The sequence below is a fragment of the Clytia hemisphaerica genome, unplaced genomic scaffold (genome assembly GCF_902728285.1).
Source record: "Clytia hemisphaerica strain Z4C2 unplaced genomic scaffold, Clytia hemisphaerica genome assembly, whole genome shotgun sequence".
Classification (NCBI taxonomy): domain Eukaryota; kingdom Metazoa; phylum Cnidaria; class Hydrozoa; order Leptothecata; family Clytiidae; genus Clytia; species Clytia hemisphaerica.
In genome coordinates this window covers 3385894-3411744 of record NW_027103286.1, presented here as the reverse complement: position 1 = coordinate 3411744, position 25851 = coordinate 3385894, and the positions used below count along the sequence as shown (strand labels likewise).

The 25851-nt window shown below is 36.6% G+C and overlaps 2 protein-coding genes across 2 annotated transcripts; one reads left to right on the top strand and one right to left on the bottom strand.

The window, feature by feature from the left end:
- Positions 1–8457: 8457 nt before the first annotated feature.
- On the top strand, positions 8458–14301 carry LOC136807527 (polyunsaturated fatty acid 5-lipoxygenase-like). Its single transcript, XM_067064110.1, has 11 exons — positions 8458–8590; positions 8699–8779; positions 8936–9034; positions 9209–9546; positions 9747–9903; positions 10201–10307; positions 10710–10899; positions 11099–11457; positions 11651–11857; positions 12177–12383; positions 13943–14301. The coding sequence occupies exons 2-11, from the start codon at positions 8704–8706 to the stop codon at positions 14174–14176; spliced, it is 1974 nt and encodes a 657-aa protein (XP_066920211.1). The 5' UTR covers positions 8458–8590; positions 8699–8703; the 3' UTR covers positions 14177–14301.
- A 2031-nt stretch (positions 14302–16332) lies between these two features.
- LOC136807516 (uncharacterized) lies at positions 16333–23759 on the bottom strand. The gene is made up of 10 exons (XM_067064099.1): positions 23532–23759; positions 23108–23164; positions 22065–22405; positions 20452–20605; positions 20067–20170; positions 19060–19249; positions 18539–18903; positions 17746–17958; positions 17260–17466; positions 16333–16696 (listed from the first exon to the last, which is right to left on the bottom strand). The coding sequence occupies exons 1-10, from the start codon at positions 23593–23595 to the stop codon at positions 16463–16465; spliced, it is 1929 nt and encodes a 642-aa protein (XP_066920200.1). The 5' UTR covers positions 23596–23759; the 3' UTR covers positions 16333–16462.
- Positions 23760–25851: the final 2092 nt, after the last annotated feature.

The window sequence follows — 25851 nt, the reverse complement described above, 5'->3', positions numbered from 1 at the left end:
GTTTGTTCTTTATAGAAAAGAACGTGTAGATCACACCTTACATTGTATAATCTGTTTTTGTTTTTTCAGGAATAAAAATGCAAACGAGTTAAGATAATCCTCAAATATCAAAAAAGGAATGTTGGCTTACCCACGTCAATCGTTCTTACCACCTCATCTCACCGAATGTGTTGAGACAAAAGAAATGTGGGCTGGTCTTGACCGCCCCCAGCAAATAAGTATGAGTGGCTTCGACAGCTCTGGGAAATATTACACCGTATATTGCGGAGCTGAGGATAAAGCAGGTGACAATATCATAAGCGTCTATTCATTCAATGAGGAAACAGATAAACTACAAGTGAGTTTAATTCAATTACCATCATGGAACTTGCGCTATAATGAATATGACTTTCCGTATGATCCTTTGTTTAATCGTTGGTTTGTGTTTGAGAAGCCTTCGACTTTGGAAGATGGGAGCCAGCCTTTGATATTACACAGTGGAAGCTTGAAACACCTTTTATATGCTTATCCAGGAAGTATTGTATCGACCACTTTTCAAGAAACGGAGGATTGTGTCATTGAACTGGAGCCATATAAAGCTTTTCATTACATCCATAGTGTTTGGCAGGAAAAAACCAAAGAATATGGTTACGTCTTGATGGTGCTTGTATCTCCTGGTGGTTACAATTTTGTGGCTGACATCGTTTTAATAGGCGAAAAAAGACTTTCACATTTCCAACGTGTTGTGTTGAGCAGTTGCACTGAAATGGATTTCGAACCTAGAACGTTTGCGTTCCATAATTCTGGTGTATCGCTAGATATGAATTCTAAGAGAATTTACCTTCATAATTATGAATATGGTATGGTATATGGTTTTGATTTTGAGGGAAATCGCCTTATGGATTATGAAGTCACAATCTCCGAAAGGGAAGGTGTTCAGAATTTTAATGATTTATATCATTTGTCAAACTCGATCTTCTATGTTTTTTTGGAGAACGTTGACACGAAGGCAAAAAGCATAAAGGTCTTTCAAGTCGACAATAAAAATGAGGTCATCCCATTGAAAAGAATTAATTTGTGTCATGGACGAAACGATATTATTTTACACAAAGTCGTTGGATGTTTTGATCAATTTTTTGTCGAAGGCCTTCAAGTCACTTCAGAAGCAGGCTCCCAACCATTTCATTCGGTTTGTTTGTACGACTTCAAATCAGGAGAACTGATGATCCGGTACGATTGTAGAAGAGAAATTTACGGTTTTTCAATTAATTGGCATATGGCGGAAATAGCGCTTTTTGACCCAACAGCAAGTTTGATGTATTTATCAAGCCCTTATCTACGCTTCGTAAAAGTGAATTCTCCTTTTGATCATTTAAACATGTCCTTGAAACATATGGCACGAATGGCTTGCTTGAAAAGTTTTCATGACGAATTCTTGAAGGACAATCTACCGAAATGTCTCAGTAAATATCTTGGACTCGCTTGAAATGACGCAAAATTTAGAGTAAATTTAAAACAAAGTTTCTGACAATTTTTTTATATATACCGAGTGTGCCAGAAATAAGTAACCCTCGCTGACTTGATATTGCAGGCAGTAACATTATTTTTCAAAGACTGTTTCGGAATCGTTCAGAGAAAGCCTAACTTAAAATTTTGTGTATTACTTTTTAATTTTGCTTCATCGGTTCAAAAGTTATGTTCAAAAACCTAAAATGTTAGTTTTTAAAAATTGTCAAAAGGCTAAAAACAAGGGTATCGATTTATGAGAGAAAGGACTTGCAGGCCAAAACATTTTAAAGTCTTACTCCTTGTAACACTCTGCTTTCTTTACCTCTATTGTTTTTTCCCCTTGGGCAAGATGCAGAATGCTTCAACCCCCACAAATCTTTCAACATCTTTCCAAGAATTTCCAAAAGTTTTCCTGTGTGTGCATCATATCGTTGAGAAAGGTGAGAGTTTCACTTTCACAAAATTTGAAGTTGCAAAAGTTGCACAAAACTGTTGCAGCTCATCTCGATTCACAGATGATGGAATGTATTTACAGGGATGCCTAACCTTGTAAATAAGTGCTTTTTACATAATGGAAATACATTTCCTGATGCATGAAATCGATTTTTTAGAATTGACATTTTAAGTTTTTGAACATAACTTTTAAACTAATGCAGTAAAATTAAGAAGTAATACACCAAATTTTAAGTTTCTTCTGATTGATTCCGAAAAAAAACTTTGAAAAATCTCTTTTCTACTGTCTACAATATCAAATCCAAGAAGCTAATTTATTTCTGGCACACCCGGCAGTCACTGCGAAAATTGTGTAGTGTCCATCAAAAATCTGAGAAAGTTAGGGAAAAGAATTTATAAAAAATCATTCCTCGAACATCAATCAAGTGTCAGCGATCAAATTCTCCAGCAAAAATTAATTCATTGACGTATTGTTGAAAGCTTTAAGCAGAGTAAAAAAACTGTTAAAAAGGTTTTTAAAAAATCACTTTAACCTGCAAACCTGCTATTCTGGTCTGTAAATTACACAAACAGGTGCCATTTTTTGTGTCTGAGACTTAAATCTAATTTTCAATTCTGGACATTGTGAAAATTTTCATCTCTTGGGCGCATCTTTTATGATGTTTGATGACAACTGGTAGACCACTCTATCTTAGGTTAGACTCTCCGCTTTCAATGACTGTATATCCTATCATAATTTGTAAATCTCTTAATATCATTTTCTATCTCGTGGTATCAATCATGACTACGAAATTTTTAAATTCATCGATATTTTACGCACTTTTCTACCTTGCAAGTCTTGCCTGTCATGTCAGTCTTTCAATGAAAATGTTTGTCTGTCTTCATTTGCGTAACCCCTCTCAATTCTCTAAATACATTCTTTGGAACTTGTACCAAACTTTTCTTTGCAGAAAAGACAAAATCGCCTGTTGGCATTCGGGGTGGTACAGGCTAATTTTTCTGTGGAATAGGCCAAAAAATCAATCCATTATTTATTGTCAAGGGTACTGAAGAATTAGCCTAGTTAACTAAGCCCGTATTCACAAGGCTAGGACACACGGCTTATGGCAATATAGCGTTTTTCGGCGCTTTAAAGATTTTTTATATTTACGGATTTTAAGTTTGCCTTGGAATACTAGTTATTCAGTCACAACTTAACCATCAGATTTATCCAAGTGACTGAATCAAACTAGCTTAGATTTCTAGGCTACTGAAGAATGACCTATTATGCTCCAGTCCATACACGTCTTCTTTTTATGAGAACATCCAAAATTTTTGAAGTCTTCGGATGTTCTGATGCTTTTAACTTTTTTGATTTTAAGCCAAAAAATGTTCTTAAGATGTTCTTATTTTCTTATTTTCAGCATTTTCTGAGTATTTTTGTCCGTTTTCCTAAGAAATCGGGTGTTTAAAAGTCGCCAAAGCCTTAAAATGTTCTTAACTTGTTCTTAACACTTTCGCCATCGTATAATCTGTTTTTGTTTTTTCAGGAATAAAAATGCAAACGAGTTAAGATAATCCTCAAATATCAAAAAAGGAATGTTGGCTTACCCACGGCAAGTGTTCTTACCACCTCATCTCACCGAATGTGTAGAGACAAAAGAAACGTGGACTGGACTTGACCCGCCCGTATACCGAACTGTGTGTGGCTTTGACAGCTCTGGAAGATATTATACTTCATATACCAGGCCATGGGACAGCACAGATGATCATGTCATCGCTGTTTATTCATTCAATGAGGAAACAGCTAAATTACAAATGAGTTTGATTAAATTACCAACGTGGAACGATTCTAATTTTTTAGAATGTGATTGGCCCTATAACGCTTCACTTAATCGTTGGTTTGTGTTTGAGAAGCCTTCGACTTTGGAAGATGGGAGCCAACCTTTGATATTACATAGTGGAAGCATGAAACACCTTTTAGGTGCTCCTCCAGGAAGTATTGTATCAACCACTTTTCAAGAAACGGAGGATTGTGTCATTGAACTGGAGCCATATAAAGCTTTGCAGTGCATCCAATGTTTTTGGCAGGGAAAAACCAAAGAATATGGTTACGCCTTAATGGTGCTTGTTTCTACCGGTGGTTTTAATTTTGTGGCTGATATTGTCTTAATGGACAAGACAAAGCTATCACATTTCAAGCGTGTTGTGCTGAGTAATTGTACTGAGCTTAGTTTCGAACCCGGTACATTCGACACATCCCACATAGATCTCCAGCTGTCCATAGATATTAGTTCGGAGAGAATTTTTATCCACGACTATGATTATATGGTCCGTTCTTATATGGTTTCGATTTTTCAGGAAATCAAGTTCTGGCTGAACGAGTGACTATTGATGATGAAAAAGAGACTTTCGAGGATCAAATGTTGTACCATTTGTCAAAATCTGTATTCTTTATGCACTTGAGCGATATCAAAACGAGGGTAAAAAGCTTAAAATTCTTTCAAGTCAACAGCAAAAATGAGGTTATCCCATTGAAAATAATCAATTTGCTTTACCAAGGAAAACATATCTTTTTCAACAAAGTTGTGGAATGTTTTGGGCAGTACTTCATCACTGGCCTTCAAGTCACTCCAGGAGGAAACAAACGATTCGCGTCAATTTATTTGTATGATTTTGGATCGGGAGAACAAAGTATAATTCATGATTTCAAGAGATGGATTGGTGACTTTTCATTCAATTTACACATGCAGGAGATAGCATTCCGAAATCCAAACAGTGTGCTACAATTTGCGAAAGTAACTCCACCATATAATCATTTGAAAATCTCCTTGAAACATATCGCACGAATGGCTTGCTTGAGAAGTTTCAGTGACACCTTTCTGAATGATAATCTACCGAAATGTCTCAGAGAATATCTTGGTATCTCCTGAACTATGGGATATGAAAGCTACTTATTATAAGACTCCCCAACAATAACTTTGATACTTTCTCAGTCCTTTTTTACGCTGGCTGATATTAGCGTTATTTTTTGGTCGCAGTAGATTGAGAGCCGGTGTTATAAGGGACATAATTTTGCATTTTCAACATCAAAGTGGCCTTTATCTTTTACCATTTTAACTTGATTTTGATCGATTAAACTGATTTAAATGATTACTCTTCAATAAAAAAAAACGAAAAAAAACCTGTTCAATCAAACTACCTAGTGTAAATACCAGTAAGATCAAAAAAGTGGAGTGGATTTATTTAATTTTCTTGGATAAATTGAATAAACATTATCATAGTATTATCAATTGAATCAGGAACCTGGTCTGTAAGCGAGGGCTAAGAGTGATTAAAACTCATGCTTTATGTTCAATAGACATTGGACGTGGGGATTAAGAAAGAGGCCGCGGGAGCTTGGATGCCTTCACCATTGATTTCAAAGCCACTTATTTCCCGTCCAAAATGCGTGACCCGCGTGGTTTTCACGTAAACGCCAAATTGAAAGTAAAACCCATCGCCCGGTTTCGAAAAATATGCCGCTAAAAACAAAGAAATGTTAATGCGTAGCCCGGGGACTTATAGCTTTTTGATAAACTGAATGGCGCTGATGTGAGCCCGGTGTAATTTGGCCAATTCCATTTTTTGGCTTTGCTTGAGGTGGTAGCAGATCCTTGACCATGAACCCCAGTGCGGCTTTCGTCCTGGGCGTGGATGTGTTGACGGGATCTTCACAGTAAAAATGGCAATGAAAAAGCGCAGGGAACATGGCCAAGAGACTTGGATATTATTTCTCGACCTGGTCAAAGCCTTTGATCGAGTACCGCGCGAGCTTCTCTGGGAAGTGTTATATATTTTTGGTGTCCCTGATAAACTTGTACGTCTGCTTAAATCACTTCACGCAAATGTGGAAGTTAAGTTTGTTGTAAATGACATCACTAAAAGGATCGAAAGTATAATTGGTGTCAAACAGGGTGATATACTGGGTCCACTCCTTTTCATTTTCTACCTTGCTGCTGTAATGATATCTTGGAGAACCACTCACACACGAGAAGTCTGTATCTTTCACACCAAGTTTGACGATATCCTAACCGGTAGACGACCTTCAACTAAAAAATGTGAACAGTTTTCGTTACCGGACTCTGAGTATGCTGACGATACCGGAGTTCTATTCACATCAAGAAGCTCTGTCGAAACCTACCTTCCACCACTAGTCAAGCATTTTCTAAGATTCGGTCTAGAAATCCATGTTGGTACCGAAGAGAAAAGCTCTAAATCTGAAATTTTGTTTGTTTCTGCTCCGAACCAAACCTATACCGATCCCCTGTCTTTCGATAATACGAATCTTGGTAATGTCAAAATCGATGATGCATCCCATATGCCGATCGTCGATCGTTTTTGTTACCTGGGGTCAATCCTATCGCGTGATTGTAAAGATACCCTTGACGTCGAGTCGAGAATAAAAGCAGCCAGCAGTGCGTTTGGAGCTTTGAGAAATTGTTTATTCCGTTCTACTAATGTTTCGTTCGCAGCAAAAAAATCTGTCTACGAAGGCATTGTTCTGGCGATTTTGTTATATGGCTCTGAGCACTGGTGCCTTACTGAAATTGTTTATAGAAAGTTGAGAGTTTTTCATGCTCGTTGTGTCCGCACCATATGCCGTGTTAACTTAAATCATGTGAGATCCCACCGAATTTCGACGGCTGAATTGCTTGAGCGCACTGGTTTGCTCTCTATTGATGTATATGTTACACGTCGCCAACTACGCTGGTTAGGGCACGTAACCCGAATGCCCTCTGATCGTTTGCCCCGTAAGATGCTGACATGCTGGGTTAGCGAAAGGCGCCCACGCGGGGCCCCTGAATTCACGTATGGGCGTGGAGTTTACAAAAGTTTGAATAAAGTTGGTATATTGAAATGTGAGTGGTATGGGAAAGCTTTGAATCGTGTGGAATGGAAAAATGTTATTGATAGTTATATTTAGTTTATCATTTGCACTTAATGTTTTCGTTTTTTACTATACTTTTTATTTGTCATAGCGCTGTGAACCCTAAGTTAAGTTAGGGGTTTCAATATATTTCATTGGTTTGTTGTTTTGTTGTAATTTTTGAAAACGAAGGTAAAAAAATTCAAGATCGCAATATCCCTAGTCTACTTCACTGGACTCGCTATCAAAATCATCAGAAAGCAAAGTTCAGTCAGAAGTAGACTCTACATAGTCTAGTTAATGCTTCGCAAATTTTAAAGCTTTGAATTGTCCTGCTTTAAAAAAGTTGAATATTCTTATTTATCATTCGGGGCGCTTTAAAAAACTCAATTACCCTCACTCTTACAAAAAAGTCAACAATTTTTATTTTCTCTCATCAGCTTTCATGACAACAATTTTCATTATAATTCGTAAATTGTGTTTGGATAATTGTGGGTGAGGAAAAATCTTCCTGTTTAGCATTGCAAATTATGTTCTTAATAACTAATTAAGTAATGTATTCTTAATGACTAATCAAGTAATGATGTATTGGTAAAAATCTTCCTTTTCGAGAATACCTCGTTTTTTTTTCTCGATTGACTATTCACCATCACTTTTTTCCAATTATGCGTATCGGATATGCGGTAAAACAACATTTATTTTATCAAATACACGTTTTTTTTATACGAACAAACATTAAGAACATAAAGCTTCGATGGCCAAAATACAGTATTAAGAACAAGTTCAGAACACTCCTATTTTTGTAGGAAAGTAGACAAAAATACTCACAAAATGGTGATAATAAGAACAGGTTAAGAACATTTTTAGGCTTTAAACTGAAAACCGGAGGCTCCAAATATTTTGAATGTTCTTTTAATGTATCAAGATTTCAGATCTTTTTTCAATCATCAAAAAAATCATACCAGTTCTTCTGTAAAATCCATTGAAGCCAGCAACATTGCTGAAAATGAGAAAACTCCCCAATTTCACGCAGTGCCTACTGATGCGCAAAATTTAGCAGATGGCTTTTGAAAAATGTTCTTCGTTGCTGTATGTTCTCTAAGATTTACTAATGATAGATTTGCATCCTTTGCCAAATAGTTTTTTTTGGGAAAAACGTAAAACGTTTTCAAGAAGCCGACAGCAAGGAAAATTGGGGATTGAAATTTTTACATCTCTGAGAATGTAAACTTTCCTTAAGTATTTCTTGACAGCAAGGAAAACTATTATTTACGATGAAATTCAACCTGGAAAAAGTTCTCCGTTCATGATAGTTTTGCATTCCTTATCGTAAAATGTTCCCGTTTATGACAATATCGCTTGGAATTTCAACATAGAAAGAGGTGGGTTTTTTAGCAGGGTAATAGAATAATGCAAACTTCAGTGCTTTGAGCGAAACGTTCTGCGTCAAAACAAAATAATTACAGAATGATATTGGGATACCTTTAAAAAAAAAGTGTTCCTCTTTCAGAGGTAATTATTTTAATGACCTCCAGAGATAATTAATCGTGATATCTTTTTGTTGTTCGGGTAACACGTTCTTCCGGCTTAACAATCCTTTCGAAACCACATCTCTGCAGAAAGGAACATTTTTTCAACAACAAAAAGGCGGTTAGGAGAAGTGTCTTCGCGTTCAATGTTAATTGGCAAAACAGATAAAAAGGATTTGAATTGAATTCAGTACAAAATTTCAAATCCATTTCAGAGAAGTTGGTTTTCAAGGTATGTTCTGTTTTTGATTGACTTGTATTTATTCAAAATTCAATATTATCACTCTTCTGAAACACTTTACCGACATTCTATTGTATGAGTTTTCGGATTTATTTTTAGACAAGATGAAGGTTGTAACCCTGCTACTTGCATGTGTGGTGGTAGCACAATGTCATTCCACACTTCACCAGGATGAAACGAGTAAGTGTTGTTTAATTTACGTCTTTCCCCAGGCCTAAAAAAGGAGAAATATTTTCATGCGTGACGATAGTTAACTCTTTTAATCATTAGTATGTGGAACATTTTCAAACTATCAGCCAACTTGTATTAAAGATTATAATTTTGTTTCTATTTCAGAATTAGACGAAGATTTGGCAAAATTAACAAAGATGGTGTTGGGACGCTGGAAGAATAAAAGATCCCACAGGTCTTCTCGTCGCACTTCAATACCAAGAGGTGAGTGATTTGAAGTTTCTAACGTAATCCGCCCAATTTTCGCCTTAACACAGGGAATAGGGCAAAAGTAAGGTTCACGCGTTAAGGGTCAAACATATTTTTTATATCTTATTTTTCCCAAGAGTCAAAATTCAGTGTCGTTATTTTTTTAAACATTTCTCGTTTTTTTATCAGAATGTCCTGTCAAAGTCGGTGCACGTCGTAACTGTCAGAAAGAGCGACTGACCGATATCGCAAGAGCTCGATATTGGTACAAAATTTCCGATGAAAACACCAACATTGATTTTCCTTTGGCTTCAACGATTCCCTGGTTAGCGCAGAATCTATCTGAAACCAAATATTATTACGCCTTGGATCCATTTGAATCGAGACATTTAGTGCTTCTTCAAACGTGGACAAACATATTGCTAAACACCGTCTTCCCTGGTTTAACTGCTGCTTTTAACACGACTTCTTTCGAAAGCCCGCAAGAATATGCGATTGCTTATAAAGCATGGCAGCAATCTGTTCAGGTGAGAAAATCTTTTTCTTAATTGTCCTCTTCATCTGTGCGCTTTTCTATTTGCACAACTTGAACAAATGATTTTGTTGTGTCCCGATATTACTTATCTTTTCAATCACATTGAGAGTTTTCTAGAACATTTCTGGAAGTTTTATTCTCTCCGACATTTCATGTTTAAAAATAAATTATTCACTTCTTCTTTTGGTGTAGGCGACAAAAGCACCACAATATTTTGCCAACCCATCGCAATTCCCTACAATCACAGACCATGTTTTGACGGGTCACTGGCAAACTGACGAGGCGTTTACTCAACGAAGATTGACTGGTCAATGTCCCTACTTCTTGAAGAAAGTCGTTGATGATGAAGGTACCTTGAAGAAATCTTCATGAGATGATTTTTCTTTTTTTTCTTATTTCGTATGCCCCTTATCAGGGAAAACTTCGTCGGGAAAAAGTGACGAAATTTTGGATAAGTGACGAATATTTTCCCTGACGAAAATTTTCCCCGGCCTTAATGCGTTTACCAACTACCAGCAAGTGACGAATTTTTCCCCGACGAAAATTTTCCCCAACGAAGTTTTAAAGAAGTGAACACTACCATATGCTAACCTTCCTCCATATCTTCTTTTTAAATTCAATAACAGAAAAATATTTCTTCTTACAGATGGCAAAGGCTACCACGTGGACGATTTGAAACCTTTAGTCAACACCAAATTCTTTGAAGACTTTGAAATGAAATATTCTGCTACAGAATCTGTGTCTATTGAACAGGTAATTACAATTTAATTCTTCCAGAAATACTTTTTTATTAAACTATTGCTTTCGCGACGAGTATAAATTTAGAACAGCCCCCCCCCTCCCCCTAGCGGTAACTCTGATCACGATATGACACAATTGTTTGTCTTCAATCATGATCACGAAGTCCAAAAAGTCCAAATCACGTATCATGGCTCAAAAAATTTTTACGTTTCGTGTAATCACGTTTTGACCTCTGATCACGCAATCACGCAAAAAAAAATCCAAATCACGTAATCACGCTACAAAAAAGTCCTTATCACGTCATCACACAAACCGTTCGGGGGGCTCTTAGAACCCAGTCATTATTGTGCTGCCTTAAATCAAATAGAGAAAGATTCAACTTTTCAAAACTTTGTATTTATTTTTTATTTATAGGCGATTGAGGACGGCCGATTGTTTGTACTTCACATCCCTGAAATGGTGGGCATTAAAAACGTACCCGACGTATTCGCACCGCTATTGCAAGATCGCAAACTTGCTGACGTCAAGTCACCGATATCGTTCTTTGTGTTGGGAGATGACGGACTTTTACACGTAGTTGCGATCCAAAGAAATCCTGTTCAAAGTATGTTTGAACTCTATCTTTGATTAGGTATGGGATTTGAGTGGAAGAGGAAACTTGATCCAAGTAACTACTGACGAAAACATCTTTTCTCGATTGTAATTCTATAAAACAAAAAAAGATTTCTTTCCGCACAATCACTTTACAAAGCACTGAGATAATAAACTGAAAGCTAGTATTTAAAACTTTTCTTTTTTTCCAGCATCCGAAGTTGATACACCAGAAAGTTCCAATTGGCTTTTAGCTAAAGGAGAAGCTGAGATGGCATCAGACCTTTATTGTCAAGCTAAAATACATCTCGGAGAAGTCCATTTTGTGTCCACCATCTACTGTTTGTCCTTTAGACGTCATTTGAGCACCAAGCACCCCCTCTATGATTTCTTTAAGCACCATTGTGAAGGGACTGTCCCTCATATCACCACAGTCTTTGAGACTTTGACCACACCCAATGCTGCGGGTAGTGTCATCTACGGAACCGGGAATCAAGGTTTTCTTGATTTGTCGCAAAAAGCTTTTGCAGAACGAGATTATGAAAGCAACACTTATGAAGATTTCATTGAGGTAAGAACAATGCGTAAAGGCGTTTTACCTTTATTAAGATTTGACCTGGGGTAGTTTTTTAAACTAAATGGCTTATGCAAAATTGTAAATTTACTCATAATATGATCTAGAATGCGTACATAATATTTCTTACCGACTTTGAAACTATCCCTTAGAATCTTGTTTTAAAGAATCCAATATTTTGCGTTTCCAGGGTAACGGTTTGGATGACGAGGACATTAAATATTACCCTTTCCGTGATGACGTCAAAGAAATTATGAAAGAATACGAGACTTTCATCGATGACATCATCAAGACTTATTACAGAAGAGGAAGAATTCACAGGGACGCTGAATTACAATCATGGGCTAACGAGTTGTCGCCTGAAGGAACGGTTCAACCTGATGCTGGGCGAGGAAAGGTGTGGAATGTGTTTAAATGTCACCAAACCCATGTCTCATTTTCCAAATTAAAGCTTTTCAACTGGATATTATTTGTTTACCAGGGTTTAATTTTTGGGTTTTTTTCCCAGTGCGTAACAGGTCTGCGTTGGCTTTGAGAGTGTATTACCAAACTCGAAACTCAAGACAATGTTTTGCTAAAAATGAAGAGTTTCAATTTTTGACCTTCTTCCTTACATGTATCTCTTTGAATACACTTCCGACACCTGAAATTTGTTTTCGCGCTTATATTTTCTTCTTCTTCTTCCCAGCCAATATCTCTATTGTTATTTCATTTAGATGAAAGGTTTTCCAGCAAAGTTCGAAACATGCGATCAGTTGAGGACGTTCTTAAAACGCTTTCTGTGGATTAACTTGTTCCACACTTCAGCAAATTATCCTGATTACAGAGATTTCATGCCAACTTCACCCACTAGACTTTATCAAAATCTAGATGGAACAGACCTGCCCTTATTGAAAGCTCTTACTGGGAAACTTTACAATGTTGTGAGTATATTATGGAGGCCCCCCCAGCGGACCCAAAATTCACGCCATCACGCCAATTTTTTTTCGATTTCACGCCATCACGCCTGAAAAATTTGATTTTCACGATCACGCCAATTTCTTTCGATTTCACGCCATTACGCCTAGAAAATTTATTTTCATGCTCATAATTTTTGTTATATATAAACACAAATAGGTATGTGCTTGGTCGTTAATCAGTTTTTCATCGGCATTCTCATACGCGTAAGCAAGTCAAGATTATATCATTTTTCCTATCGGAAACACCCGAAAAATCTGGAAGAAATTTGACATCTGTTTTTCTATTTTTAGTAATACACAGGGGTAAATTCCAGTTTTTTCGGGTGTTTCCGATAGGAAAAATGACGTAATCTTGACTTATGCATATAAAACATTGTTGGACAACTGGTCACATCAAAGGGCACCGGTTTGAGTAAATTGACAAAGCCCACCATGGTTGGGTAACGGAGAAAATTTTTGAATTTTGAAGGGTTCAAAGTGCTATTTTGGGATCCATTTCAATTCAATTTGAAAAATAACTCATGTAAAAATAATGGAAATCTTTTAAAAGTACATTAATTGTGAATTAGCGTGAAAAGTTTTCAAAAGGGGAACGAGGAGGCGCAACCATGGTTTGCACCGACAGGAGAAATTTTTAATTTAGTATGGCTAAAATCGCCCTCATTTACTCTCTTTTTTTCCAAAATATGGTTTAAACATCACAGATTCTTTTGATCAATCTGCTTAAGTTACACCCTCATAATAAACCTGTTGCTTCTTTCTGTTTATGGCTTTGCTACAAATGTATATTTTCCTGAAATAAAGGACCTGATGTCTTGGATGCATCTAAGAATAAGCATCTAAGAAAGAGAGGGAAATGTTAGTTACGGAGAAAGCGCAACCATGGTTTTCGCTGACGGGAAAAAATTTCAATTTTCGACCCTCTCATAGCATTCGACTTTATTTTGAAGACTAGCTAGCAACTGCTAAAAACAATCAGAAGTTACAAGGATAAATGACAGATGAATAGAACTGTTTGCACCGTTTCTTTTATGTTTTAAAATGAAATCTAATCTATAGGAGGCCCCACCATAGTTAGGGCCGACCAAGAAAATTTTGAAATTTAAACCCTCTAAATTGGCTAAAATGGACATAGAAATACAATTCAACTAATAAATATAATTTCACGATCACGCTGAACTGAAAATTTCACGCCATCACGCCTAAAAAATCTCGATTTCACGATCACGCCGGCACTTCATTTTCACGCCATCACGCCGTTTTTTTTCAAAATTTCACGCCATCACGCCACGAAAAACCCTCCATCACGCCATCACGCCAACCGCTGGGGGGGCCTCATTATGTGGTTTTCATTTGAAGACTTTCAAACTATCAGCTGAAAGTTGAGTAAACCAATAGGGTGTTTTATATCTACAAATCCTAGGTTATAACTTAGACCGTTTACAGGGCTTGGTCGCTTGGCCGCATGGGTTTTGTTAATACCATATCTATATAATTAATTTGAAAATTAAATTCCTTTTCAGCAATATATGATGTTCAGAGGTTTGCTGGCCAATTTCCGAGTGAACAGGATTTTCTCATACTGGAAAGATATCACAAACCCGACATACCGACGAATTGTGCGCAAAGCTTTTTATCGCTTGAACACCATCGTCCAAAAGAAGCTAGAAACAAGAAATGCTGAACGTAAAGCCAAAAATCAATTGGGTTATCAAATCATGGAACCAAAATGGCTGACAAATAGCGTCCATATTTGAAAATGTTTCAACCAAGCTATCATTTATTTTGATTTTTTTGTCCATATTTATCGCTTATTTAATAATCGTTTAATAATCTTATAATTTTCTTTATTTAACCTAAGATACAAATATTAATTCCGAAATCCCATTTTCGATTTCAAGTTAATGCGTAATTGATATTAGAAAATTAAGACTAAACCTCTTTTTTTACACTCCAAAGTGTGTTGCAAGCTAACGTTGCGATAAAGCGGGTGTATTGGCTTGCAATCTCCCACCCAGAGCCATTTGAACCATTTTTTGATTTTTTTGATGGCCCTTGGTACTTTAGTGAGTGCTCTACCAAAGAATAATGAAATAAGCTTCTGCATTCGAGTTTACATGTATTGGTGAAACTCATATACTATTAAAATCATTGATTTCCAAGCCCCAAGGGCTAGACACGGGACTCCTGGATGGGAAATGAAGCCACTTATTTCCCATCCTAGATGCGTGACCCGCGTAGTTTCCACACAAACGCTAGATTGAAAGTAAAACATATCGCCAGAATATGCCACGTGATAACAAAGAAAGTGCTAGATTTAATCCGTCATTCTAAATGCGGCGCAAATCTTAAGGCTTCACTTTTTCTTGCTTGAGAAAGGTTGAAGACTCATCTCTAGCCCCTTCGGGGCTCTAAACTCAATTCTTAAAATGTATATCTATTTTGAACCTTTTTAAAGAACAAAAAGTCTGAAAGCATCGAAATTCCCGGGGGCAATCGATTTAAAAACGACCGTATGTGCGAACTTAATCTTTCCAAAGTTCACTCGGCATTGAAATTATTTTGATTACTCAAATCTTGAAATAATGACGAAATTGAGCCAAATCGACCGATTAGTGCTTAGGTAAACGATAAATATTGAAGGAACTTTTGAAAAGATGGCCATAAGCATGGCAGGTCTCTTACTATGAGAATCCTCTCTGGATCGAAATGATAAGCAAGATAAACTTTGCATCAATTTTCAAACTACCTTGTTGTAGAAAACAGGTCTTTCAAAAATCGTAAACATGGACCCTTATTCCCGTTTAGAGGTTGTCCAAAAAAAGTTTCAAATATATCAACGCGCCGACGAAAAGCCAATTAATATCGAATTTGACATCTATGATATTTCTTTACTGATTTGCGAAGTTTAGTTTCATGTCCGAAAATTTAATTTTTTCCTCATTTCCTAGACTGGAGTCGTTTATAATGCATGTAATACTAATAATAAACACAAATAATAATACGGGATTTAGTTTGTATAAACGACTGGAAGAATCCGGTGTTCCAGTCTTATAGATACCGGGCCTAGCTACGCAGAAACTTGCGTAGCGAGAAAAAAATTTATTAAGCAATAACAAACTCCTGAAACTCTCAAAATAAAATCAACTCAAATGAAACATTTTTAACAGACAAATCCACACACATTTTATTTTCAAGAATTTTTTTTGAGCAGGAAAAAATTTTAATTGCGATATTGACACTTTTTTTATTGTTTGGAGTTAGTGCACAAAGGTTTATAGACGACTAAAATTTACTTTTTTGCTTTATTTCTAATATGTCTGAATTAGTCGTCTAGCTTGCTAGACTACTCATTTCCTGAAAATTGTTCCGCTTTCGATCCGATCCGCTTTTCATTTTGATTGTGATGTGATTTCGTTCTCCTATGCATTCCTCGATTTAACATATTCATTCTTAACAGTTAATTTTATTGCTTTAATGTCAGAAATTTTAGCAGCCAGAATTTTTCGTGATTTTCACGAATTTGCTAAAATTCCCAAAATTTAATGGTTGCGAGAAAAATTTAACACACAATATACCGTTGAAAAGATAGTTCAGAGCACTGTAATTTTTGAGAAGGTCAGGTCTTATCTGCATGTTGCAAAATGAGGACTAAACTGATTATTAGGTTTGAGACTGCAACCTCAACAAAATAAATGATATTTTTCAAATAACGCCTATTTTATGTTTCAAAAGCTCAAAAGAGCAAATTATTTTTGGTGAAAAATTCTTCCTTGATAGGTAACACACAGAGGGTTGGGGGTATGATATACACAGGGTCGACGGTATGGGCTTTCGAGTCAGTCAAAATATTGTTTACACCTGATGTAGTTAACTTACGTTTTATTTCTTTCTATTTTTTTCAGATGAAGTATTTAGGAAAAATAACAAGAATAAAAAAATGAGAAAATGAGAAATTACACAAAACTAAAGACAAAGATTTGCTGCCGGGTAAGCATTTCTATAAAGATTATAAAGATTTATAAAAATATTTTAGATATATTTTAAATATGAATACTATTCGTCAGCCATTTTGGTTCCATGATTTGATAACCCAATTGATTTTTGGCTTTACGTTCAGCATTTCTTGTTTCTAACTTCTTTTGGACGATGGTGTTCAAACGATAAAAAGCTTTGCGCACAATTCGTCGGTATGTCGGGTTTGTGATGTCTTTCCAGTATGAGAAAATTCTGTTCACTCGGAAATTGTTCAACATTCCTTCGAATCTCATATATTCCTATAAGAAAAAAATCGTAGTTGTTTAAATACAGACCGGATATCTACGGACTAATTTCAAAATTCCGTAGAAATGATAAACGTGAGTGGAGGGGTTTATCTAAAGAATCCTGCATTACTAAAAATAGACAAAAAGAACGACAAATTTCATAAAAACGACATATTTCGCCGTCCACAACCCCGACCGAAAGTGACTGTACCACCCCGTTACTTTCTGGTACAGAGTAGTTGGGCACTTATAATGTAGTATGCTAGATGACTAATTCAGACATAGTAAAGAGAAATAAGCAAAAAATAACAAATTGCAGTCGTTAAGACAAACTGATACCGGTTTTATCCAGGAACAATTATCGTAATTATCATGTAAGACACATATTACTGTATTAGATGAATTATAAACGACTATGGCACTCAGAGTTTGAATTTCGAAATCATTAAAATTGTGTTGTTTCTTTTCTCAAATTTTAGTAGCAGAAAGGACTGAAAGTTGTAATTACAAATATCCCAAAGAAATGGTTGCCCAGAAGTTTATCATTTAGATTAACTACAACAAAAGGTACTTACAACATTGTATGCTTTTCCAGAGAGTGCTTGAAGATAAGGGAGCTGTGTTCCATTGTTCAGTTCGTAAAATTTACTTGGAGAAGCTGGTAGGAAATCTCGGTGTGTGTAATAATTTGCTGACGTGTGAAAAATGTTCATCCACATGAAACGTTGCAAGAAAGTCTTTAACTGACTTCGCCAACGGAAAGATGAAGGGAAAGCAATGACCTAAAAAGGGAATTAGATAAAGGTAGATAAATTAGATAAATTTTCGTCTTTAGAGATCACAAGTTGATTTGCTGGTAAACCATCCAGCGTTGAATCGAAAGAACAATTTTCAGGACTTGTGGTAAGTAGTAATTAAGTTTTCTCGGTAAAGTTCCCTATTTTTCTGTGATGTAGTCCAAAGTTAAAAACAATTGACAGATTCATTGTTCACTTCTGTGACTAATTAATTCTTAGACGTCAAAAACTAGGGATAAATTTCAAATGACTTCACTCTCTCACCTTTCCTTTTCCGCCATCAGGTTGAATTTTCCCATCAATGGACAATTCGTTCACCCATGATTGCAATTCTTTGTCCGCGCGGACGCGATGAGAATTTGATCCATAATAACGCCTCAGAAGATTTTCAATGAAGATGTTGAACTCTCCCATCAATGTAATGGCGTCTTCACGGAAAGGGTAATACTTGATTCGAGTATCGTCTAAACCTTGACCCTGGTAAAACAAAAAGAAGGTTGGCGAGGGTTAACCTAGACGATGTTATCGTCTACAGTGATAGTAAAAGCGGGAAAATAGGGCGGTTTGGCGTTATGGCGGTATACAGAAAAAAATCGGCGGGAGAGTTTCGAAGACTGACAAACTCTACCAGTTGTAAACTCTTTTCAGCAAAAAAGCCTGTTTGCGAATTTTCTTCAGCTTTGGGCTTATTTCTTAGATGGTGATTTGTCTTAGACGATAGCATATTCTAGGGTTAACCATATCTATATATCCACAATGAGCTCACTATGCTATGGAGTGCGGTGATTTACCCCTCTTTTCGATTACCGCTATAAAGGTAAAAACTACACCTCGAGACTTTCCTAAAAATAAAGTTTACGTATACAGAATCGAGTCTTTTTAACTCTCACCTGTACAACTCGAATGTCTCCTTCACTCGAACAAGTTTTCTTGTCCCTTCAGTTAACAATCAATGCCTATTAAACTTTGTTCCCTATCTAAAAGTTTCCGTGACTCGAACAAAGTAGTGTTCCTGTGTGTCATATAGACTCCAAAGTAAGTAGAAAAAAATACATACCCTAATGAAGAAGTCGAAGGTGGAGTGTTCATAATTTCTCTCATCATAACTCTGTTTGGCTAATTTGACGAGTCCTTCACTTCCCATTCCGTAAAGCTTGCTACCCAAACTATTGGGGGTGGTCAAAGTCCCGAAGACTGTGGTGATATGAGGGACAGTCCCTTCGCAATGGTATTTAAAGAAATCGTAGAGAGGGTGTTTGGTGCTTAAATGTCGTCTAAAGGACAAACAATAGATGGTGGACACGAAATGAACGCCTCCTAAGTGAATTTTTGATTGACAGTACATGTCAGATGCGAGCTCAGCTTCTCCTTTGACCAACGACCAGATGTTCTTTTCACTTGATGGTGTGTACACTTCAGAAGCTGGAACGATAAGGAATTTGAAGTACTGATATTTTCAATTTTCTTCAAAGACGTTGATGCTTAACGACAACGTTAAAAAGGAAGTGAATAGCTGTTAATTTAGAGGGTGAAAAGAAAAGATTGGTCTCGCTCAGCTAAAAGAAAAGGTCTACTTACATGATTTGGGATATCTTTGGATGGCCACCAGTTTCAACAAACCATCATCTCCCAACAGAAAGAATGAGATCGGTGAAGTGAGAGGAGAGAGTTTACGGTCGGTGTACAGATCACCGTGAGCGTCCGGTGCATTCTGGATGTCCTTCATGTTCGGTAAATTGAGGACGAACAGACGGTGATGATTGATGGCCTGAAACAGAAAGGAAGATCCTTTAAGATATGAACTTTAGTGAACCATATAGCTCCTTTTCTAGAACCCTAGACTAGCAAACTAGTCTGTTGATTAATCATGTCAGAGAGTGGGAACATAAAGGCGGCGGCGTTTGCTGAAATAGGAGCTGCGTAGGAGAACAAGTAAAAGTTGCTGAGAGGCTGCTGATTAACAGCTTTCAGCCCTTGCCGCCGACAAAATTTCTTCCTACACTTACCTAACTCCTGCGCTCACTTCTCCCGTGTGATACCGTTCCAGCCCGACTGGCGCGCCAGTCTAATAGAACCCAAACACATGCAGGGTACGCAAAACTGTTATGTAGAACAGATAAAGGCTGCTGGTATTCACATCTGTGGTTTGTTTAGGTCTGCGAATCAGACTAGTTCAGAGAGTACTTCACTTTAACTGAAGGCTCGGAAAATGTATTTAAACTTTAAAGAAATTTGAGCTACATGAAGACTCTGATGTATGATTGAAGGTACCAAACGACTGGAGAAAACTAATTCGGACACTGTAGAAAATCACCAAAAGATAGTAGAAGGGACAAATAGACCTTATCGGAGTTTTTGATTTTTCTGAAAAAGCGATGCATTGTGGGATTGTTTCAAGTGTATTACAATAGAAATCTCTTAGGAATTCCTCGCTTTTTTAGAAAAATAGAAAACTCCGATAAGGTCTATTTTAGTCTATAATAGTACTTTATAAAAACTAATGTTACCCCTTAACAACCATCCTATTATCATACACTACCCATATTCACTGTCTTACGAGGATTATAAACTAGTCTATTAAATACCTCTTCCATGGTGACCATTTCATCGGAATATTTCATCTCGAACGTCTCAAAAAAGTCTTGGTTCAACATAGGCATCAAATCGTCCAGCTTGAACCCTCTCTCACCTGTCAATAAATGAGGATAATGAATCAGGAAATTTGAAAAATGAAAATCAGAGAGAACAAAAGAAATGGTGATGTGAAAAGATGAAATTTTGTGTTCAATTTTCGTCAGATGTTTCCTTTTTTGGGACCCTTTCGGATATCTTTCACTGCAGTGCCGGCTCTCTTTAATTCGATCTTATATTATTCGAATCTTTCTATAATCCGATTAAGAGGAAAACAGTTAAAAATTATTTCTATAGTTCGAATTAGCAAGAGTCAAACGTATGTGCGATGTTTTTTACCCTCAGTGATGACTTTTTGAATGAGGAAAGGACATTGTCCCGCAAGTCTTCGTTGAACAAACGCATCGTCTTCCAGGTAATAACCATTGGTGATGTGATCCGTAAAGTCGGGATACTCTGCAGGATTGCCAAAGTATTGCGGGGCTTGAAGCGCCTGAAAATACAGAAGTTTTTATTAAATCTAAGACCATGTTCAGACGTTACGCTTTCGTATCGCTCCGGTGTGGTATTTGTTGGGTAATTGTTACGGATAGGAAGTGCTCATACTCATTTCGGAACGTTTCGGAGCAAGAAAACGGAGCAGTTCCGTTCCAATGAAAATAGCGGAGCGAAACCGTTTCGATCTGTTTTGCTTTGTAACGTCTGCTTTTTTGACGTTTCCAATTTTGACGTTCACACAGTGTTTCGGAATCGTTTCGTTTTGGAACGAAACGGAACGTAGCGTGTGAACGTGGTCTTATACTGTGAAAGGAATCTTTTTTTACTGAGAATGGGATTCCATAAACAAATTCCAAAGTGGAGTCTTCTTAACCCTATTAGCCCCAGGGGGGGGTAGAATCTACCACGCTGGAGTTCTTTTGTTTATATCTCGGAGAAAAATTTTTCAAACGATTTGAAACTTTCTGACTTTTAATAAAATCTTATTACGAGTACTTGTGCATAATTTTAGGGTCATAGGTTGTCCAGATCAGGTTTTATGACTTTATTGTGAAACATGACATAAAACCCAGCTTAAATCGCTTAAAACTCAAAATTTTAAAGTGCTGATAACTTCTAAACTATTTATTCAATCATTTTCAAATTTTGACACGTGATAGGCATTGATAATACAAATTTAAAAAATTAAAAGAAAATTTTTGAAAATGCTGACGTCATCATTTATGACGTCATCAAATTTTGAAAATTTTACTCATCTTCAGCATAGATTTTAAGAAAAACTCTTCATGGAATTTGCGAAACCGGCAATTATGTTAAAGAACAGTCTTTTATCTTTCAGAATCTTCAAACATAATTGAAATATCTTTATTGGTTCGACTGTAATATACATTTTTGTAAACCATATATTTGGGCTTTTTTCCGACAGGTTGAAATTTTGTGATGACGTCATCAGTTTTTGAATGACTTAATCAAATTTTTTTTTCTTCCTGGAAAATTGTATCATGATGGAGAACATCTGTACCAAATTTCATGGCCATAGCTCTTCTAGATCGAAAATAATCGACGGTGGTAGATTCTACCCCCCCCCCTGGGGATACAAAAGTCAAAAAAGCTTGGGGCTAATAGGGTTAAGCTTCATAATAAACTGTCATTATAAATCATACATAACTTCATATTATCCAGTCCTGATTATCCTTAGTCTAGCATTTTATTTTATAGCAATATATTTCGCAGGTCTATTGACCTCTATGCTACGACTAATTCAGACATTTTAGAAAATAAGCAAAAAAATGATGGTATACAAATTATAGTCAATTGTATACAAACTAATATTATATCCCTTAACAAGTATTGTATTATCATATAACATCCATATTTCTGTATTACATGAATTCTAAACGACCTTAGTCCTTTGCTTCATGTACTACGTTTGTAAGAAGTTTTAGGCCTGGTACCTGTATGGCCTTCTGGAAAGCACCATAACACGCAACATACTCTTGGTTGGACTCGAAAGAGACACCTGCGAAAGCCTTGGTTATGGCTGGCGTAATTGTGGTGATAATAGCGGAAATCCAGGTGCTGAGAAGTACCATGTATCGCGATTCGAATGGATCCAATGCGTAATAGTAATTAACCGCCGTTAAGTTATGGGCCAACCATGGGATTTCATGAGCCAAAGGGAAATCAATGTTGGTGTTTTCATTTGAAAGTATGTACCAATATCGAGCCCTCGCAATATCGGTCAGTCTATCCTTTTGACATGTTTCATCGCTGGTATGGATAGCTATTTTACATTCTGTAAGGGAAGATTAATTTTATCTATATAGTAATTTGTCTTGATTTACGAGATTCAACAAATATCCTGTAATCGATGAAACTTTGACTTTAGGAAAAAGTAGCGGGTACGCCCGGGGGGGGGGGCACTCAAGGTAAATGACCTACCAGACGTTCGGCCCTTAAGGGTAGGTTTTTCATAGTTCAGCTAGTGCACTGTAAGGGTATGAAATTACAAGACTGCACTGAACTGCACTGTAAGGGTAGGAAATTTTGGTAAAAGGCCAATTTTTTGGTAAAATTATCACAAAATTGGTCAATTTTGGAGGAGAATTTCCACATTTTCTTGGAAAATTGCAAAAATTTTCGCCCTTACGGGCGAGAAATTTTTAAAAAGTGCACTGAAAGGGTATGATTTTTTCATGGAAATTCACTGCACTGTAAGGGTCCGATTTTAGAAGCCAAATTTTGGGCCGAACGTATGGTCGATTTCAGATCGAGTGCCCCCCCCCCCCCGGGGGGTACGCCTCTCTTTGAGACTAATTTTCTCGAAATCTTAAAATTCCGATTCATTAGATCAAAAGTTATACTCGATTAAATGAAAAAGTTACTTTCAGAAAGTGCTCGAAAACGCTAGAAATCGACCTAACAGATGGAAAATTTATTTTCCAGTACTTCGTTTTTAAATTTTGATCAAAATATTTCATGAAATTTAAGTCATTACCGTTTGGAAGTTGGAATGATAAGCGTTCATTTGTCTCTCTCCATCTCTCTTTGCCCCCTAATGAAGGAAAATAATTTTTTTATAAAACGAAATTGTTATTCACTTGTCATTCACTTTCCGGACTAAAATTCCACTGCTATTCTTCAGCGAAAAAAAGACTAAATATCCGGCGAGCATCATCCAATCTGATAAAGAAAATCTGGAAAAAACCCTTTACAATTTTCGGCCGGTTATCTTAAAAAAAACAGCGGAAATGTCCCGACAAAGTCTATGGAATGTGAATATTTAGTCCAGGAAGTGATGTCTTACCCTTACTTTTGTCTAATTCTTGCACCCGATTATGTTTCTTTCAAAGTGGGTGTTTCCTTAAAAACAAATTGCATAGTACAGTGCTCAAAAATACTAATCATTCAAAATTCCTTACCTTTATGCCTTCGATGGCAAGCTGCCAATCCAACGACCAGCACTAACAAAAATATTCTCTGCATCTTGTGTCTTGTTGAGTTTAAAATGATAAGAAAAGACCTTCACAACTTTTATTTATGTAACTTTCAAATACTTTCCTTGTTCCTCTTACAACAAAAATCATAAAGAAAGAAGTAAGTTTATACCTAAACTATGTTCCTCTCTGTGGAAAGTAAAAGTGTTCCTCTTTTGTTGGTTGTTTATTACGTTTTTGAGACGTGCGCGGTACACGTTTTTCCATAAGAACAAACTATACAAGAACATAAGGCTTCGATGGCCAAAATACTAAGAACAGGTTAAGAATATTTTAAGGCTTCGCGGACTCTAAAACACCTGATTTCTTAGGCAAATGGACAAAAATACTCAAAAATCGGTGAAAACAAGAACATGTTAAGAATATTCTTAGGCTATAAACTCAAAAAGTTAAGAACATCCGAAGGCTTCAAAAATTTTGGATGTTCTTATGGATAAAAACGTGTAATCGTTGAGGCATTCGGAAAGAAAAGATTATAATCGCTTTCAATGTTTTTTCATTAGAAGATTAGAAAACAAGTTTTTAATTAGATCAATTATCTGCGAAACTTTGTAGTATAATTACGATGTAGATTTATGAAAAAAAAGTGTTCCGCTGTTCCGTGCAAATTTCACAGGGACACATTTTCGCTGAATCAAATCAACAAGCGGTCTCAGATGTCGTCACTTTTCTCACAATCCAAAATGTGCGTAAGCAATAAGGGGATAAGCAATAAGTTTCTAAACGTCGACCACGACCGGCGACCACGACCGGCGACCACGACCAGCGACCAGATAAATTTGGGTTATCGAGTTTTTCCCCTTTCTCCAACGTAGAGTGTCTCTCCTAACCATTTTAATGTATATCATATTGAAGAGTAGGCTCACCCCTGTCTCATTTACTTTAAAGCCACGTGTCAAATACGTAAAACAATCATTTCGACGCTCTTGGAGCTTGATTATGGTGTCAATTTCTATCCTTTTGTATAATAATCAGCATCAAAATAATAAGTGGCACAAACTTTTTTGAAACAGGTTTGAGAAGCTTTGTATTTCATCATCAGAAATTGTTATTTCTGTCGAAATTAGTCATTTTGTCAGCATAAAGACAATAGAATAATTGATTAGATTCATATCTCTAAAACTGGCCTTCCTAATTTTTTCTTACTCACAAGTTCTATCTATTCATACTAAAGGCATCTCATTCAGTATAATCAAAATATTAAGTGTAACAAAACTTATAGACATCATACTTAATGACCCTGTCAATATTTTTGTCAAATAGTGTCACTTTGTCAAGAAAATGACTGGTTACTTCAAAGGTCACTTTTTAGTATTCTGAGGACATGATTTAAACATTCTCTACGGTTGAGAGAGTAGACTAGTTGGATGCCTAGATCAAAAGTTATGCTAAATTTAAGATTTTGGAATTTTACAGGGTTTTAGCTGGGTTTAATGATATGCCTGCACAAAAAAAGCCATAAAACCTGATCTGGTCGGTGTATAATTGTAAAATTTGGTATACATGCTGCTAATAAGATTATACTGTATTAAAGGTAAAAAACATTCAGAGTGTTAAAGATTTTATTAGCAAAAGAGTGCTAGGCTTGTGGAAAACACCCCCCTAATAAAAATAGTGTTAAACGATAAAAGGGATTCACATTGTTTTATTTCTAAAGGTTGATTGTTCCACAGATGTGTGGTTGAGGTAATGAACGTTCGACTAGCAAAAGTGTTTTTGGAAAGAGGGACAAAGACTTTATTCTCTCTTGCAAAGCGAGTGCGGCGTTCATGTCGCTCGCTAGCAGGCTTTACCCGATCACACAAATATTTTGGCGCAATGTTGCGCATCCCTTTGAACATCATCAGTGTTTTATTGTATTCGACAATCTGATCAAATGTCTTGTTGATGGGCACGGTTTTAGAGACGTTGCTCAACTTTCATGATTCTTGAATTATAAATGTTCTTTTTATCCCTTTCGTTTGCATTGCATGCTTTGGAGATAGTGGAATTCCTGAACTTTTTGGCGATTGGGTTGAAACCCTTACGTCGAAGAATGCCTTCTGGCCAGGAATCCAAAATCCCCTAGCAGCAATGTCGAGACGAGCATGGTCTTGGATGTTGGTCGTTTTAGTTTCAAAAGTCTCCCCTGACAAGGTGGTCGATGTCGGTTCGACCTTCACGTCCTTGCATACTTGTGTCTTATTGATGGGCATGGTTTTAGAGATGTTGCTCAGGACTGAATCAAACTTGTTGTGGTTTGCCT

What these genes read in the sequence shown, in the direction of transcription:
- LOC136807527 (XM_067064110.1), top strand. Translation starts at nt 8,704, where the DNA reads ATGAAGGTTGTAACCCTGCTACTTGCATGTGTGGTGGTAGCACAATGT. An exon ending in TCGCACTTCAATACCAAGAG is followed by an intron (nt 9,035 to 9,208) that starts GTGAGTGATTTG and finishes TTTTTTTATCAG; the next exon opens with AATGTCCTGTCAAAGTCGGT. An exon ending in AATCTGTGTCTATTGAACAG is followed by an intron (nt 10,308 to 10,709) that starts GTAATTACAATT and finishes TTTTATTTATAG; the next exon opens with GCGATTGAGGACGGCCGATT.
- LOC136807516 (XM_067064099.1), bottom strand. Translation starts at nt 23,595, where the DNA reads ATGCAGAGAATATTTTTGTTAGTGCTGGTCGTTGGATTGGCAGCTTGC. An exon ending in TTGCCATCGAAGGCATAAAG is followed by an intron (nt 23,165 to 23,531) that starts GTAAGGAATTTT and finishes TTCCTTCATTAG; the next exon opens with GGGGCAAAGAGAGATGGAGA. An exon ending in CCTTCGACTTCTTCATTAGG is followed by an intron (nt 17,959 to 18,538) that starts GTATGTATTTTT and finishes TTGTTTTACCAG; the next exon opens with GGTCAAGGTTTAGACGATAC.